The sequence below is a fragment of the Primulina eburnea genome, chromosome 10 (genome assembly GCF_022965805.1).
Source record: "Primulina eburnea isolate SZY01 chromosome 10, ASM2296580v1, whole genome shotgun sequence".
Classification (NCBI taxonomy): Eukaryota; Viridiplantae; Streptophyta; class Magnoliopsida; order Lamiales; family Gesneriaceae; genus Primulina; species Primulina eburnea.
In genome coordinates, this window is record NC_133110.1 from 13691357 (window position 1) to 13710202 (window position 18846).

General features: G+C 39.1%; 1 protein-coding gene across 1 annotated transcript; it reads left to right on the forward strand.

Annotated features, from left to right (window-relative positions):
- The first annotated feature begins 1206 nt into the window (after positions 1 to 1206).
- Positions 1207 to 17511, forward strand: LOC140842909 (probable U3 small nucleolar RNA-associated protein 11). The gene is made up of 8 exons (XM_073211114.1): positions 1207 to 1265; positions 1373 to 1463; positions 1568 to 1659; positions 1766 to 1871; positions 15434 to 15513; positions 16031 to 16114; positions 17232 to 17331; positions 17419 to 17511. Exons 1-8 carry the CDS (start codon positions 1210 to 1212, stop codon positions 17509 to 17511), a joined length of 702 nt encoding a protein of 233 aa, XP_073067215.1. The 5' UTR covers positions 1207 to 1209.
- Positions 17512 to 18846: the final 1335 nt, after the last annotated feature.

The following is an 18846-nucleotide window of genomic DNA, read 5'->3' on the forward strand; positions in this document are numbered from 1 at the left end:
ATCGCACAAATAGCCACGGTCTTCTTCCAAAGAACCGTCGCTATTAGCGACGGGAGTTGAAAAACCGTCGCTTCTAGAATGCGACGCAGCCTCCGATGACGGATCGCGAAACCGTCGCCTTTCCCTTTTCATTATCTAAATAATAACTCCAAACTATAACAAAAGAATCATTAATATTTTAAATATCAATTTTCATAGTTTAATCTAAAATTTAATGAAACTATAATCAAATTATTGAATGCACAATGATATTAGTATTATTAAACATTAAGAGACCTGAAGTAATTAAATTTAATGTCAAAATCTATTTTTTATGTAACAAAAATCAGATCAAACAAATGATAAAATATTTTATTTTATTTAATAAAAAATATCGCCAAAGCCTATTTTTATAAAATTTGTGGTTCATCTATAATTATCATGTGCTAATAAATATTTCTTTATGTTTATAAACCAAATTAATCTTTTAAAATATGATATCATCTCTAAGAATTTCATAAATTTGAAATAATAAAATACTATCATATTTAAGTAATTATTCTAGTTAATTATAAGAAAATCATATAAAAATTATTTCTAAATTTTTTAATATAATATCAAGATTTTGTTTTTTATTTCTGTGATATCATAATTTTGTGTGTTGTGTGTGTATTTGTATACTCAATCAGGAGTAGGTCTCTTGTGAGACGGTCTCACGAATCTTTATCTGTGAGACGGGTCAACCCTACCGATATTAACAATAAAAAATAATACTCTTAGCATAAAAAGTAATATTTTTCATGGAAGATCCAAATAAGAGATCCATCTCACAAAATACGATTCGTGATATCGTCTCACATAAGTTTTTGCACTCAATCCGGAAGCCAATTTGCATGATTGAATTTTAGTTAATTTAGAATATTTTTTTTGCCACAATATAAAATACTTTTCATCAAATCAAGATTCTCTGCATTGGTGTCTCCTTTAAACCCTAAGCCTTCACCGCTTTCCACAGGCGAGTCTTATGTGCTTAATAATTATTTTGAATTTGGTGTAAATACGAAAGAAATCCTTTGTTTTTTCTGTACCGATAATCTTCGATGTTTCACGGTTAAATTATTTCAACTCAAGATTTTTGTTAGCCCTTTATGTTTTCTGTAGTGGTTTTTGCCTATCTGAAGTGCGTAAATTGATTTTAAAGTTCTGTGAATTTTTTTTGCTAGCATAAAGATGTCGTCTTTAAGGAATGCTATTCCAAGAAAAGCTCACAAGGAGCGCGCTCAGCCGTAAGTGTGATTATATTTTGGGGCCATTAATTTCTTTATTGCCCGTTTTGAAATATTTTGACGTATATTTCCGGTTCACTCAATTGATGATTTGTTGTGTGTACCAGGCATTTGAGAAGGAAATTTGGGCTGCTCGAAACACATAAAGATTATGTCATTCGTGCACGAGCCTATCACCAGAAGGAGCATACTTTACTGGTAATTTCTACTACCCTGCGTCTTGTTGATTTTGGTAGCATTTTATGAACGAAATTTGGCGAGTTCTTATTTTATGGTAAGTCGCTTCTGCGTGTTTATAACAGAAACTTAAGGAAAAAGCAGCATTGAGGAACCCAGATGAATTTTACTTCAAGATGATTAAAACAAAAACTGTTGGCGGAGTTCATAAACCTGAGTAAGCTGGAAAATTTTATTTTTATGAGGTTATCTGTTCTCTTTTGAGGATATTTATTTGAGTGTAATTTGAATATTAGTTGTTAAATGTGGATTTTGTAATGGAGCCAGGCTATTAAGTACACTAACGAAGAGCTGATGTTGATGAAGACCCAAGACATTGGATATATTTTGCAGAAGCTTCAAATTGAAAAAAAAATGTTTTATTTTAGAGTTTCTGGTTTGTTGGAACATTTCATGTTCGCATTCTTGATATTGATGTTAACAAAACTTGTTATTGTGTTTCTAACATATTTACTCAAGTGTGAATTTGCAAACACAAGAAGCAAGCTGAAACTGAATTCTGCACAAACTGAATTTCTGGCGAGCTTAGGTTTTTTTTATGATATCTCGCAGCTGGATGATCCAAATGAGAATCCGCCAATTGGAATGATTAGAGAACTCAATTTGGTACAAGTCGTATTTCACATCAGTTGGGCAAAATCGGATGTTATCATGGTCTAACTGATCGCTGAATGACCGAACTGATGACACGAAAACAACAATCAGTTGGGTTTGAGCAGCTGTGGTATTTTGGTCATATCTCTCAGCTCGGTTATTGAAACGAAGCGATTCAGTATGCGTTAGAAAGATAAGACGATGATTTACAAATCATCTTCAGAAGTCAAAGTCTGAATAGAAGCTTAAGATGCTGATAAATGGCAATGAAGCTACTGGTTCTGCACAAGCTGAAGACCAGTTGAACCTGACCAGCTGAAAACCAGTTGAACCAGACCAGTTGAACTGAACCAGACCAACTGAACCGAACCAGCAGCTGACCAACTGAACTGAACTGAACCAGCTGCTGATCAGCTGAACTGAACTGAACTGAACCAGCAGTTGACCAACTGAACTGAACCAGCTGCTGACCAGTTGAACTGAATGACCAGTTGAGTTGTCCAGAGTTGACTAGTCGGGAAATTTTCCAGCAAGACGAATTTGACCGTTGCACTTCCCGAAACAGCACAGAAACTTTTCAAACGGTCATATTCTTATGTCTAACGTATATATCATTGTTGGGGCTTATAAATACAACATATTGAAGATCAAACAAGAGCTTTCCAAGGGGATTCAAAGCATGGGCAGTTAGCATGAATATATCAGCTAGTTGAGAGCACAAGCCCTTGTGTGAGGATACATTTGAGATGTACACTGTAAAGGATAAATTTCTCACACACAATCACTCACACATATACAAGAGAGTTGAGCATCAAAGTTTAGTTGAGTGAGTCTTCACACAAAGACGTAAAAGATTGTGTTGTAGTCTTTGTGTGAAGGCCCGAAAATCTTTGCTTGAAAATTTGCGGAAAAATTAAAAATTTTCTTTTTAAAGAACTTAAATTTCCTTATTCGTAAAATCAACTAATAAATCAAGTTCAATGTTTAAAAATATAGCAGCTGAAAAATAAAGTTTGCCAACAATAACAATTTAAAATTTATCCAACGAATGATAAAATTGTTTGCGGAAAAATAACAACTGCTGCACTGAGGTCCTCGGGTGCCACTACTGCCGACCCAAGCTGGCTCACTGGTCCCCGCCCTCGGCCCTAGCCTCATCAGTACCTACAACAATCAAGTCTAGTGAGCCTAAAGACTCAGCATGCATATATCGCAGGTAACGAGTAAAATCTGAAGTAAAATATGCATGGGATAAAATATCATGTCATGAGGCATCCTGAAAATAATCTGTACTGAGCAATTATAATACGTGCATAATTGAACTGAAAATCACAGTAAAAATATTTGCTCCTTGGAGCCCTGTACTAAAATAACTGGTAAGATTTTCTGTTGAGATTATGGTCTACTCCTGTGGCCCCTGCACTAAGCTGAACTGATCGGCAACTGGCTACCGGGGAGTCTGAAACTGAACTGAGCTGGCCGGTCACTGACGACCGGGTGGTACCAAACTGAACTGATCGGTCACTGGCGACCATATAAATAATACTCTCACATAGTGAATGAACCACAAGCCATATCGCATAAATCTAAAAAATAATCATTTTCTATTTAATGCACGTAAAATAATTAATTGGCATAATGAAAATTCCTGTATATTTTACCAACTGGATTGGATTGGATCGTCCCCAGGCTCGCTGCATCCTAAATATGCCATGAAAATATGCAATATATTTTTCTTGACCAAACTATGCAATTAAGTTTGAAAATGCGACAAATACGTCTAACCGCTTCGTATTTAATCATGACTTCGAACCAACCCGAACCGACACTGAACCGACGTATAGTCATGATTAAAATACGCTCAAAATTATGAACTAATGCTCCTAAAATGGTGAGGGTCGAAATCTAGGTGAAATGGAGGCCAAAACATGAAACGCTCTTTCGAGAGTCAATTTGGCACATCGCACCGTAAATTCTCGTACGACCTCAAAAATGATCCGAATCATGAACGGTCAAAAACATGACCCTCCTAACTCAATGGGGCAATGTCCAGTCCAAGGACATAGGATAAAAGCCAACCGAGAACTCGAACGACGCCTCTGAACAGCAGCCTACTTGTTGTGAAAAATACAGCAGCTGCGCAAGTGTAGTGTCTTGCTTAGATCGATGTCTTGCGTCGTTCCAGTGGCCATTTGATTGACCATGGCACGATCTAGACATATAGGGGCATGGTATGAACCGTGGCTATGGGCCATAGGCCAACCAAGATCCATACCAAGCAACCAAAAACCGAAACCATTTGCTGAACCAATGAAGAAGCCGAATGGGGAAAGGGGCTGTTCTTGTTGATTTGATTAAAACTGATGCACCATGGACCAAGCCAGCAAAAGGGCGACTTAGTCACGTCTTAGACATACTAGGGGAGTGATCTAACCATGGATAAGAGCCCTTAGGGCAGCCAAGATCAGATCGAACCCTCATGACAGGAAACTGAAATTTTCGAACACCATTTTCTGCACCTATGGGGCTTTCTGTCATTTCGGTTTTTCCAGCAAGCATGGGACTGAAACAAACGTTCTAACATGGCCCTAACATGTCCTAGTACATGTCCATATGCAGCCTCGAGCCCCTGGAACGAGCCATCCCTGAAATCGAACAAACATACCAAATCGTGAAGCATTAAAGCACTCGAAAAATCTGTGCAGAAAGTTTTAAGAATTTGCTATGCATATCTCGGTTTTCATGATAAAAAAAAATCATGCAAATGTGATATTAAAAATTCAGTATATGACTTGATTGAGGTTTGAAATAAATCTAGACATGCCTTGGTTATCGTTTGAAATAGAAACGAAAAGAAGAGACGAGACGGCGCGGAGGAGACGGAGTGGCTTCTCTTGTTCCTTCTAGTTCTCGATTTTCTCCCTATTACTTCTAGCTATGCCTCACGGTTTTCTAATCTGAAATGGGTCTGAATTTCGAAAAGGAGAGGGGAGAAACGGTGGTTATGAAGGTGAGGAGAAGGGTGCACAATAATAGGATCATATCAAGACTAAGTCTTCATGAATTTGAATTTTGAATTCTAGTTTGATATCAACTCTTTGTTGGATGCTTCTAGAGTGTGATGGCCGATATTCTCCCTTGTTTTCTAGTCTAGGATATGTCCATTAATTAATTAAATTGTTCTCCCAAAAATCCTAGAATTATCCTACAAATTATATGCAAAGAAATGGTCAAAGTTGATGAGTTGGCAATGAATAGGCTATCAACTTAGGGGGGCCGAAATTCACTTCTAAAAATGAATGGGGAGAGTTGTTTATTTACTAAATTAATAACTCTTAAAAGCCTCACTAATCCATTAAATAATTTAGTGAGTTAACCCCTTAATTATGCAACTTAAATGGGTTTATTTTTTAATCACCTCAAGTAATTAAATTATATCCTCAAATCTTCTTTTTAACTTAAATGTACTTACTTGCTAGCTAAAATAAATTCTGGAAATATTTTCTGAATTTTAAATTTTATCTCTAAACTCCCACTCCAGTCCGGCCTCACTGAAATAACTGAAGTCATAAAAATCAAACTACTGAACTGAAATAATAAAATAATTAACTTCAAGAAATGCATTTAAATAATCATGCAATGAAGTCAATTAAATTTAAAACACTAGAATTATGCATGGCTTATACGTAGACTGATTTACGCGTTCTACAATCCTTCCCCCCTTAAAAGAAATTTCGTCCTCGAAATTAGAACTCACCGAATAACTCGGGGTAACGCTCTCTCATCTCCAGCTCAGACTCCCACGTAGCTTCCTCCTCAGAATGGTTGAGCCATTTGACTTTGACTCGCTTAACCAACTTGTTCCGAAGTTTCTTCTCCTGCCGGTCTAGGATCTGCACTGGTCTCTCCTCATAAGATAGGTTCGGAGTAAGCTGCAACGGCTCAAAGTTCAGCACATGCGAAGGGTTCGCCATGTACTTTCTCTGCATCGAGACGTGAAAGACATTGTGTACTCCGGCCAGATTCGGCGGAAGAGCTACACGATAAGCTAGCGTCCCAACTCTGTCAAGGATCTCAAACGCTCCAAGAACGCCACTGCTAGAAACAATGTGGCCCAAGAACGCCACGTTCTCTAACCAGAATTCGCACTTACGGAACTTTGCGAATAATTTGTGCTTCTGCAAGGTCTGCAGCACTGTGGTCAGATGTCTGCTGTGATCCTCTCGACTCTTGGAGTAGACGAGAATGTCATCTATGAACACTATCACAAACTGGTCGAGGTACGGTTGAAATACGCGATTCATGAGATCCATGAAGATCGCTGACGCATTCGTCAGTCCGAACGACATCACAAGGAACTCGTAGTGACCATAACGAGTCCTGAAAGCTGTCTTCGAGACATCAGCATCTCTCACTCTCAACTGATGATAACCAGAACGCAGATCAATCTTGGAGAAAATCGAAGCTCCCTGCAACTGGTCAAATAGATCCTCTATCCTCGGCAGTGGTATTTGTTCTTAACTGTAACCCTGTTTAACTCCCGGTAGTCAATGCAAAGCCTCATAGAGCCATCCTTCTTCTTCACAAATAAGACCGGCGCGCCCCATGGTGAAAAGCTGGGGCGAATGAACTCCTTGTCCAGAAGTTCTTGAATCTGCTTCTTAAGCTCTGCCATCTCTGTCGGTGCTAATCGGTACGGCGCTTTCGATATCGGAGCCGTACCTAGCATAAGCTCAATGGAAAACTCCACCTCTCTCTCAAGTGGCATTCCAGAGACGTCTTCGGGAAAAACGTCTAAGAAATCTCTGACAATCGGAACATCTGAGGCTGACTGGCTGGGTTCCTCAGGGACAGATAAAAAGGTCGCTAGAAATGCCCGACACCCTCTATGCATGAGCTTCCTAGCCTGAACATATGGAATAATGCGCGGTAAAGGAAAGTACATGTCCGGCTCAAATAAGAATTGCTCCATCCCAGGCGGTCGGACAAGAACAGATCTCCGCTGGAAGTCTATCAAAACTCTGTTCCTCAATAGCAAGTCCATTCCTAGGATAATGTCAAATTCTGGCATCGGTTGCACGATCAGATCCGCATACACAAGGTTACCGTGCAGCTCCATATCTATATCTCGGATAACATTGGTGGCTGCCATCTCCTCGCCTGACGGCAACACTACTGAAAAGGCTATGTCTAACCCAATGGTCTTGATCTTGAGAAAATTTGCAAAGACCTCCGAAATAAACGAGTGAGTGGCCCCTGAATCTATCAAGGCCTTGGTAGCGGAACCGGACATAAAAATTCTCCCTGAAAGATCGGAACTCTAAGTTGAATCCCACTACAAGATCTAAACTTATAGACATGCAAAGGTCAAGGTTCTTCTAGTTTAATTCCCCCAAAATAAATCTGAGTAGAGCATGCAATCCTATAACAGTTCTAAGTTCAAAATTCTAAATCCCGATTCCCAAAACGCTGAAATTCGAATAATAACTCAATGCTTAAAGGTACCTGTTAACAACATAGTCTCCGGGTTTGTTTCCGCTGCATGGAGAGCAAAAACTCTGCCTTGAGTAGGCAGATGTCTCTGAGGGCACTGCAGCAACACGTGGTCTGGACTGCCACACTTAAAACACTTTCTTGAGCCAGCCATACACGCTCCAGGACGACGGCGTTAGCACCTGGGGCAGACTGGGTGCTCAAAAGTCATCGGGGCTGGGTGACCCTGCTGCTGCTGCGGCTGCTGGCCTCTGATTCTAGGCGGCCCATGAAATGGCCTCTTGTTTTGCTGTTGATGCTGATGAGGAGGAGGGCGGTGTGGTACCTGGACTGGGCGCTTGCCCTGACGATCCCTCTCGATATCCCGTAGATCCTGCTCTGCGGCTAGGGCATTGGAGACAACAATCTCATAAGTAGCAGGGTCAGACACCCTAACATCCCGGCGCAAGATCGGCCGTAGAACCACCAGGAAATGCATCAACTTAGCCCTCGCATCATTCGCTATCAGGGGCACAAAGTGACAGCCCCTCTCGAACTTACGGATGAACTCTGTAACCATCATATCACCCTGTCTCAGACTCATAAACTCGGTGGTCAACCTGGTGCGAACTTCCTCCGCAAAATACTTGGAGTAGAAAACCTCCGTGAAGCGTGTCCATGAAAGTGTAGCCAAGGTCAGGGCTACCGACGCTCCTTCCCACCATAAGCGGGTGTCTCCAGTGAACAGATAGGTGGCGCATCTGACTCTGTCGGCATTTCCCAGCTCCATAAACTCGAAGATGGCCTCGAGGCATTTGATCCATCCCTCAGCAATCATGGGGTCGGACGTCCCAGAAAACTCCTTCGGACACATCTTCATAAACAGCCTCGGGCCCTGTTGGCCTGGCTGTGGCTGCGGCATTGTTCCCTGCAAACTGTGCGAAGAACCGCGTCATCCCAGCTAGCATCTGGGCATTCATGTCAGGTGGAGGTGGAGGAGGAGGAGGAGGAGGAGGACGTGCCTGCCTCTCTTGTCTCTGATCAAACTCGTTCTCATGACGGCGCCCACCACCTCTCGCGCGTCCTACTTGACGTCTAGGGGGCATACTGTTCCAACATAACCCATACGTAACTAGCATGCATAATTCCATAATATATTTGAAATGAACATTGAAATACTGAAAATCTGGTCGAAATTATTTGTAATGCCCCAGATTCGACGACTGTCCTCACTGTATCAAGACGGGTTTTTCCAGCGTGCTTATGTCCTCACTCACACGCACCCTGGGAAACTTCCCAGGAGGTCACCCATCCCAAAATTGCCCCAAGTCAAGCACGCTTAACTTTGGAGTTCTTATGTGATGAGCTACCGAAAAGAAGATGAACCTTCGTGATATGAGTAGTACCAATCAAATCTTTTAATCCCTCTTCAACTGTTCAGTCCATTACATTGCCCAGTCTCGGAATCCCTCTCATTCCCGTGTGGTTCGGTTCATTCATGTTCCCTTCACCTAGAATCCTGCCAGGAGCCGCTCATTGTCCGTGCAACTGATGGCACCGGCGTTCACCCCCCGCCCTCTTCGGCCCCGGGCCTCACATGCCCACCAGCTTCCGCTTGGTTCGTCCCCGAACCACACCGTACTAAGAGAGGTCGTCTCTGATACCACTTGTAACGCCCCAGATTCGACGACTGTCCTCACTGTATCAAGACGGATCTTTCCAGCGTACTTATGTCCTCACTCACACGCACCCTGGGAAACTTGACAGGAGGTCACCCATCCCAAAATTGTCCCAAGTCAAGCACGCTTAACTTTGGAGTTCTTATGTGATGAGCTACCGAAAAGAAGATGCACCTTCGTGATATGAGTAGTACCAATCAAATCTTTTAAGCCCTCTTCAACTGTTCAGTCCTTTACATTGCCCAGTCTCGGAATCCCTCTCATTCCTGTGTGGGTCGGTTCATTCATGTTCCCTTCACCTAGAAGCCTGCCAGGAGCCGCTCATTGTCCGTGCAACTGATGGCACCGGCGTTCACCCCCCCGCCCTCTTCGGCCCCGGGCCTCACATTATTTCATGGAAGCATGCTGTCGGAATACTTCATGCTTTAAATACAATGCTGAAAAGTAACACTTACAGACCGAAGACGTGACTTCGTGAGCTTCTCGTGGTCAGTAGTAGTGTAACCCTTTACAAGAACATCAGCTTTGATACCAACTGTGAAGGCCCGAAAATCCTTGCTTGAAAATTTGCGGAAAAATTAAAAATTTTCTTTTTAAAGAACTTAAATTTCCTTATTCGTAAAATCAACTGATAAATCAAGTTCAATGTTTAAAAATATAGCAGCGGAAAAATAAAGTTTGCCAACAAAAACAATTTAAAATTTTTCCAACGACTGATAAAATTGCTTGCGGAAAAATAACTACTGCTGCACTGAGATCCTCGGGTGCCACTACTGCCGACCCAAGATGGCTCACTGGTCCCCGCCCTCGGCCCTAGCCTCATCAGTACCTACAACAATCAAGTCTAGTGAGCCTAAAGACTCAGCATAAATATATCGCAGGTAACGAGTAAAATCTGAAGTAAAATATGCATGGGATAAAATATCATGTCATGAGGCATGCTGAAAATAATCTGTACTGAGCAATTATAATACGTGCATAATTGAACTGAAAATCACAGTAAAAATATTTGCTCCTTGGAGCCCTGTACTGAAATAACTGGTAAAATTTTCTGTTGAGATTATGGTCTACGCCTGTGGCCCCTGCACTAAGCTGAACTTATCGGTAACTGGCTACCGGGGAGTCTGAAACTGAACTGAGCTGGCCGGTCACTGGCGACCGGGTGGTACCAAACTGAACTGATCGGTCACTGGCGACCGTATAAAATAATACTCCCACATAGTGAATGAACCACAAGCTATATCGCATAAATCTCAAAAATAATCATTTTCTATTTAATGCACGTAAAATAATTGATTGGCATAATGAAAATTCCTGTATATTTTACCAACTGGATTGGATTGGATCGTCCCCAGGCTCGCTGCATCCTAAATATGCCATGAAAATATGCAATATATTTTTCTTGGCCTAACTATGCAATTAAGTTTGAAAATGCGACAAATACGTCTAACCGCTTCGTATTTAATCATGACTTCGAACCAACCCGAACCGACACTGAACCGACGTATAGTCATGATTAAAATACGCTCAAAATTATGAACTAATGCTCCTAAAATGGTGAGGGTCGAAATCTAGGTGAAATGGAGGCCAAAACATGAAACGCTCTTTCGAGAGTCAATTTGGCACATCGTACCGTAAATTCTCGTACGAGCTCAAAAATGATCCGAATCACGAACGGTCAAAAACATGACCCTCCTAACTCAATGGGGCAATGTCCAGTCCAAGGACATAGGATAAAAGCCAACCGAGAACTAGAACGACGCCTCTGAACAGCAGCCTACTTGCTGTCAAAAATACAGCAGCTGCGCAAGTGTAGTGTCTTGCTTAGATCGATGTCTTGCGTCGTTCCAGTGGACATTTGATTGACCATGGCACGATCTAGACATATAAGGGCATGTTATGAACCGTGGCTATGGGCCATAGGCCAACCAAGATCCATACCAAGCAACCAAAAACCGAAACCATTTGCTGAACCAATGAAGAAGCCGAATGGGGAAAGGGGTTGTTCTTGTTGATTTGATTAAAACCGATGCACCATGGACCAAGCCACCAAAAGGGCGACTTAGTCACATCTTAGACATGCTAGGGGAGTGATCTAACCATGGCTAAGAGCCATTAGGGCAGCCAAGATCAGATCAAACCCTCATGACAGGAAACTGAAATTTTCGAACACCATTTTCTGCACCTATGGGGCTTGCTGTCATTTCGGTTTTTCCAGCAAGCATGGGACTGAAACAAATGTTCTAACATGGCCCTAACATGTCCTAGTACATTTCCATATGCAGCCTCGAGCCCCTGGAACTAGCCATCCCTGAAATCGAGCAAACATACCAAATCGTGAAGCATTAAAACACTCGAAAAATCTGTGCAGAAAGTTTTAAGAATTTGCTATGCATATCTCGGTTTTCATGATAAAAAAAATCATGCACATGTGATATTAAAAATTCAGTATATGACTTGATTGAGGTTTGAAAGAAATCTAGACATGCCTTGGTTATAGTTTGAAATAGAAACGAAAAGAAGAGACGAGACGGCGCGGAGGAGACGGAGTGGCTTCTCTTGTTCCTTCTAGTTCTCGATTTTCTCCCTATTATTTCTAGCTATGCCTCACGGTTTTCTAATCTGAAATGGGTCTGAATTTCGAAAAGGAGAGGGGAGAAATGGTGGTTATGAAGGTGAGGAGAAGGGTGTAATGCCCGAATTTTGAAAATGTGGTAGTAGTTGTGATGGTTTATGACTTTACGTTATGGTATAAATGGTAATGAATGTTATAGAATGGAATAGATAATTGATGGGAAGAATCAAAGGTTGAATTTGAGCTAAATAGGTGATGGAAGTGCAGAAACGGTATGAAAAATGTGCCAGTAGTTGTGGTTTTTAGCATAATGTTTTTATATTGATCCAATTGATGTGAGTCCACTTCCATTAGAAAGATATGACATAAGGCTATAACTTTCTTATTTTGCGTTTTGGTCAAATCATTAGGGAAGACGAGCCAAAAGCGCCCCGAAGTGTGTCGTGCGTATCGTCGTTCCTACAATGACACATGTTGGGAGATTTAGCATAACTTTTTACTCAGAACTCCAAATGATCTGAAATTTTGACAGGTTAAAGAAAAGACATAGGGATACAACTTTGTAGTTTACCACTTTCGCAAATTCCGAAGTTAAAGATGAGTTTTGGACAGAATACGGCGCGCCCCTGCGCCAGAATTCGCGCGATGGCGCGCCCGGGCAGTATGGGAATTCGCGCGATGGCGTGCCCGGGCAGTATGGTGCGCGCCCCAGCACCAAGTCTCGCGCGATGGCGCGCCCAATACTGATTTTTTTGTTGTTTGGGGCAGAATGGAGCGCGCGGCGGCGCCAAATCCCGCGCCATGGCGCCCAACACATGTGTAAAAACGTGTTTTGAGGTTTGGAATGAATAAATTGGGTTGGGAAGTGTAATTGTATTATTTTCTCTTCCCTTTTTCCTCCTCCAATCATTTCTCCCTTTCTCTTCCAAAGAAACCCTCCTTCCTTCCATTTTCTAATTTATTCTTCAATCTATGGGAGATTTGTTCAAGGAAATTATGAAATGAAGTTAGATTTGTGATCCTCTCTCCAAGATCTTCAAGACGGTGTAAGTATGTTATATTTTATTCAAGTTTGGAAATGAGATGAAGTTTATAATTGATATTTGTGTTGATATTTGAGATGTTGGAGATGTTGAGATTGTGTTGGTTTGAATTTAAAATGGAATTGAAGACAATGGCAAAGTAAAGGAGCTAACTCTTTAGGACACATGCCATGTGTTTGATAGAATGATTCAATGAATGTTTTATGGCATATTAAGGTTAAGAAATTTATGGATCTTGATTCGAAGCGATATGGAACTAATTATGAATTTTGAACAGAAATTACTCTGTTTTGATAGATGATCAGAGTTATTGAATTATAGTAGAATCCAGAGGTTCAAGACTTCTCACCTACGCATTTCGATCTTCTTTTGGTAATAATTGAAAGGTATGTTACGGTCGATAACATACGAGGTAAAAGTATCATTTTTATTTTAAATTGAAAACTCTTTGGCTTGATGAACTATTGGTGATTTGATGATGATTGTTGTATTGAGATGAGTTGATTATGATATCGAGATGATGATATTGATTTGCATCATGACATTGCATATTGAGCCACTTGTTGATTCAGATTTGATATGGCGGAGGTCGCCTTGATTTATTGATTTGTTGGACGTATGGGGCTATAGTTTAGTTGGCATAGTGTATGCGGAGGTCGCTGCTATGACCTGAACACTCTCTATAGGCGCACCATAGTCTTGGGATTGTAGAACACAGCAACCCACCTCGAGCGGATGAGTCGGTGGATATTGCTGGGAGATTCTCTATCCTTGGGTACCCTATGACCAGATGATTCACTTGATCTTGAGATTTATTGATAGCCCACAGCTTCTGATCATGCATTGCATTATATTGCATCTTTATGAATTCATATGAAATATTTGAAATTTTAATTCTCATATGTTATTGATTGTATCATACTGGGTTTATACTCACCGGCGTGTCCGGTACCTCTTGTTTTCATGTGCTTGACGGTAGGCGAGGCGAGGCTTGGGATGCCAGAGTCAAGCTCCAGGCGAGGAGATGCGAGTTAGAGTGGGATTCTCGGGTCTTAGGAGCATTTGATGATGTTGGGAAAATTTGGTTCACAAGTTTATTTTGACATGTTGAAAACTTATAGTTCAAAAATTATATTTTAAACATTTGAGACATTTAAATTATTTGATGATGTTATGTGGATTTGTGAACAACATATTATGTATTTTATTAAATCATTTGGTTTGTTACATTTATAATCGTTGGTATTAGATATCGGACCCGGGGCCCCACAAAGGGTGCACAATAATAGGATCATATCAAGACTAAGTCTCCATGCATTTGAATTTTGAATTCTAGTTTGATATCAACTCTTTGTTGGATGCTTCTAGAGTGTGATGGCCGATATTCTCCCTTGTTTTCTAGTCTAGGATATGTCCATTAATTAATTAAATTGTTCTCCCAAAAATCCTAGAATTATCCTACAAATTATATGCAAAGAAATGGTCAAAGTTGATGAGTTGGCAATGAATAGGCTATCAACTTAGGGGGCCGAAATTCACTTCTAAAAATGAATGGGGAGAGTTGTTTATTTACTAAATTAATAACTCTTAAAAGCCTCACTAATCCCTTAAATAATTTAGTGAGCTAACCCCTTAATTATGCAACTTAAATGGGCTTATTTTTTAATCACCTCAAGTAATTAAATTATATCCTCAAATCTTCTTTTTAACTTAAATGTACTTACTTTCTAGCTAAAATAAATTCTGGAAATATTTTCTGAATTTTAAATTTTATCTCTAAACTCCCACTCCAATCCGGCCTCACTGAAATAACTGAAGTGATAAAAATCAAACTACTGAACTGAAATAATAAAATAATTAACTTCAAAGAAATGCATTTAAATAATCATGCAATGAAGTCAATTAAATTTAAAACACTAGAATTATGCATGGCTTATACGTAGACTGATTTACGGGTTCTACACTTTGCATATGAGACATTAAACAATATGCTGATTGTGAGGTGCTGCCTACAATCTTGAGTGCTAGGAGTTCAGTTTTAGGCTGTGGGTAAGTCTTAGCTGAATGGGTTTGTACAATGATTGTATAAATCAAAGTCTTCTAGTGAATCCTTCCCAAGAGGAAGAAGGGGTGACGTAGGAGTTGTTAATCTCCGAACATCCATAAACAAATTCGTGTCTATTTATTTATTGCATTTACTTATCATTTCCACTGTTTTTAAAGATGCATTGTTGAAGCATTTTATGTGTTCTTCAAATACTAAAATATTGTATATCAAGTGTTTGATAAAATGTTTCAACCAAAATAGTTTTACTCATTCAACTTGCATATATTTTAAATGCTTCACAAAATCTTGAATTGGTTTTTACGAAGGATTATTTCGTGTGTCTTCCGCTTGGTTTAAAAACCAAACTCGATTTAATTCATCGGTGTTCAATATTTCAAGAACCGAGCTATTGTAGCTCAACGATTACGATAACTGATCCTAACACTGGTTTTTGGGTCTCGGATTCTCGAGATAGCTGTCATTTAGGTTCTTTATCCTGAAATTTAACTTTTTGGATGCAGAAAATTGAAAGACTTAATGGTATGCTGCATTCTCTTGACAATCAGTCATCATCCAAACATGTTTATTATGCCGACAACAGGTGAGTGATCAAGCCCTTTTTCTGCTGATTCTTGATAGTTTTCATACCCATTTTTTAGAGTGGTCAATTTCATGTTATAACAGTTATGTCACCACCAAAGTGTATTCTTTTCTCATTATTAGATATGGTCGCTTCTGATAGCTCAATTAATTTATTTCTTCAAAGTCATTTTATTCTCTTCTGCTTCAGAAAGAACGTCTAATATGTAATCTAGGCAATTAAGATAAAACTATCCGAAGGCCAATTTCAAAAGTACAATGACCAAGGGGTAATGAGACTGTCTTCTCTGGAACTTCTGTTTGAATCACTTGAATTCCATGTTTACACTTGTGTGTCTGCAAACGACAGATTTTTTTTCATCCAAGACAGTGATTTGGTGGTAATGTACTGGTCACACAAAGTATTAATGCATAAAATGGTGCAGTTCAAATATTGCTCAGTAGTATAGCATTTTGAGCTTAGTAAATATTTTTGTGTTTCATGAAGTATGTTGGCTGGCTGTTGATTCTCTTTCTAGGGAGGAGGCAAGAGAAGTCCGCCAAAAAGTTTCAGAACAAGGGAACCCATCAGCTTTTAAAGACTTGCCTAAAGTTATTTTGAGGTACTGAAAGCTATTTTTTTTAGTCAATTGCCTCCTACGAAATTGATTTGCCAGGTTGATAACATGTTTCTACTTGCCTCCCCACAATTAAGATCTCAACTGAGTACCGAATGATATCATTACCGTCAATCCATAAGCTATATTGCAAAAACGAAGTGGACTACAAATTTTCTTTGACAATCAGAAATAATTTGCTTTAGTCTGTCTGTCCTCATAGCTCTTTCATTTGTCTCTTCACCACCATACTTTACCTCCTTTAAGTTATCAATACCTCACTTGTTGATTGAATATGGTGATATTTGGCGCCTTGTCATAATATCTTATTTTTCTTATTGAATTTGGTTTTCAATTTCTACTTTTTTGGTATTCCCTGCTGTTGTTCGAGTTTTCTCTTCAAAAACTTTTTTTGATTTGTTGGTCACAAATATATACCAATTGGGAATATCAATCGCATGCTATGTGAGTTAATTATAATTCCATTTATGCGTGCATGATAAATATTTATGGCCGTGTGTCCTTTTTGTCTTGTCTGGACTTTCTATTGGGCTTCTATTTCTTCCGAGATAATCAATACTATCCCGTCATTCTGAGTGTTGTATCTTTGTATAAATTTTATGGGAATTAGGGGATGATACTTTTCTCCATCATTTATCCTTGCCACTTGACGAACTTTGGTTCAAGAAATCGAATTGATGCACAAGTGCTAGAGCATTTAAACCCAACTGACGTTTCTTGTATCATGAACTACTATCTATCATATTCCCTAAAGGGTCTTGCTTGTTGGCAATCGTTGCTGCATTTTCCTAAAATTTAATCTTTTTCTATGTTGTATCTTTCTACTTTGATTTTGGGTATTTAGTTTTATTCCAAATGACTTTTCTGTTTCTTGTAGAACATAACTTTATCGAATCAAATGGTTGGTTATCTGTCCGCCGTGCACAAATCCTTTTCCTTTTGATGAGTTTGCTTTGGTTGATTTCCAAATTTCTTTTCAGTCTCTCCTTGGCTTTAGGCCTTCATATTACTTTTGTTTCTCTTCTACATCGAGGAAGTTAGACTAGAATTTGTTGTTGAAGAGTTTAGTTTAATCGTGTATAGAAACACGGTCAACATGCAGGAAGACAGATTCTTCATATCGAGAGCTAGAGGCTAGAAAAAAACGGTTAAAAGATCTAGAGAAAATATACACGGATATGTCTATGCAGAAAGAGTTACAGGTATCAATATTTCAGAGAGTACGTTATACGCTTCATTTTTTCCTTGTTTCGCTGTAGGGTAATCATTTTAATGCCTCATTGGTGCAGAAAAGGGGTAAGAAACGCAAACTGCGTGAAGATGAAATGGTTAGTCCCACTTCAAGACCCGTGTATAAATGGCGACAGGAAAGGAAATGTTGAATAGAATACTTATATAACGAAGATTTCTTGAAAGAGAACCTGAGGAGGAGACGTGCAACAATATCCTGTAGTCATCTGGGAAGCACAATTTTCGTAACTGTGTGGAAACTGCGTGATTTTTTAATCGGAACAACCGTAAACGTTGAAACATAATTTTTCTGTGACTGATGTTGGAAACAAAAGTATACTTCTATGTTTTCATAACCGGATCACCTTCATAACCGGACCGGTGATCGAATCGAAAAACACATGTTGAATTTATGGTGTGACTGAAAATTGTTATATTATATAAAATAATAATATAATATTATAAATAATGAAAAAGATATAGTTATCGATATAGTGATATTTCATGCTTTTAAGTTCCCAAAAATACTCTGCCATTAGAGCAGTCAGATCCATCAAATTTCACTGCGAAGAACTACAATAATGTGTGTAAAGTTTATAGCTTATATTTTCATTGTCGAAATTATTTTCCATAAAAATATAATAGAAAAAAATGGGAAAATAGAGTGTTTTTTGAATGTTTTATATAAATATATATATATATATATTTATAAAACTAGCATTTAAAAATGTGTTCTATTTAGATATATCTGTGATAAAAGAGTTACTTTGGAGAGAGTTCAAACAAGTTTTATGGTTTATGCATAAGTTTTTAGGTTTGCTACCTTTTGCTATGACAAGCGAGCAAACTTGGGCCGCCACACATCGATTTGGTATTTAAAGAATTCGGTGGTGAACACAAGTTGGTGATTTATTGTTAAATTTGATCGTGAATTATTTAGTTCTGGCCATATTGATAAGTTGTTTTTGATACTGGGTGAGAAAATTGAAGATAAGGCATTTCTAGATTTGATAAAAAGGTTGTTTGAATGTAAGATAGTCAACATTGAATTGGGTGGGGTTTGTTTAGGCAGGCGTCTGCCTCAAGAATTTGCCTTGAGTTCGATGTTGATCAATGTTTACTTTAATGGGTTTGATAAGAACGTTCAAGAATTACTATTAAACGCGAATTAAGAGATTCCTAAGTTCGTGGAAAATGATCTTGTATCGGCTGAAAGAGATTCAGACAATGTTTTTTTTTATAAGCCATTGAAGATTTATGATGTCCGATTATTTGATGAGATATTGATTGTTACTTCAGGAACAAAGATTGATGGCTTTAGAATTGAAGAATAGAGTAGTGAAGTTATTAGAACGTGATTTGGATTTGAAAATGGATAAACTTACAACTGTCATTCATAGCGCGGTTCACTACAAAAAAATGGAAGGCGTAGCGACGGTTTTAATAAAACCGTCGCTATTATAGCGACGGTTTATATTAAAACCGTC

Bases quoted from the DNA above. Each gene is read 5' to 3' on its own strand.
- LOC140842909 (XM_073211114.1), top strand. From the start codon at position 1,210: ATGTCGTCTTTAAGGAATGCTATTCCAAGAAAAGCTCACAAGGAGCGC. The intron at 1,266-1,372 runs GTAAGTGTGATT...TGTGTGTACCAG, and splicing joins CACAAGGAGCGCGCTCAGCC to GCATTTGAGAAGGAAATTTG. The intron at 15,514-16,030 runs GTGAGTGATCAA...TTCTCTTTCTAG, and splicing joins GTTTATTATGCCGACAACAG to GGAGGAGGCAAGAGAAGTCC.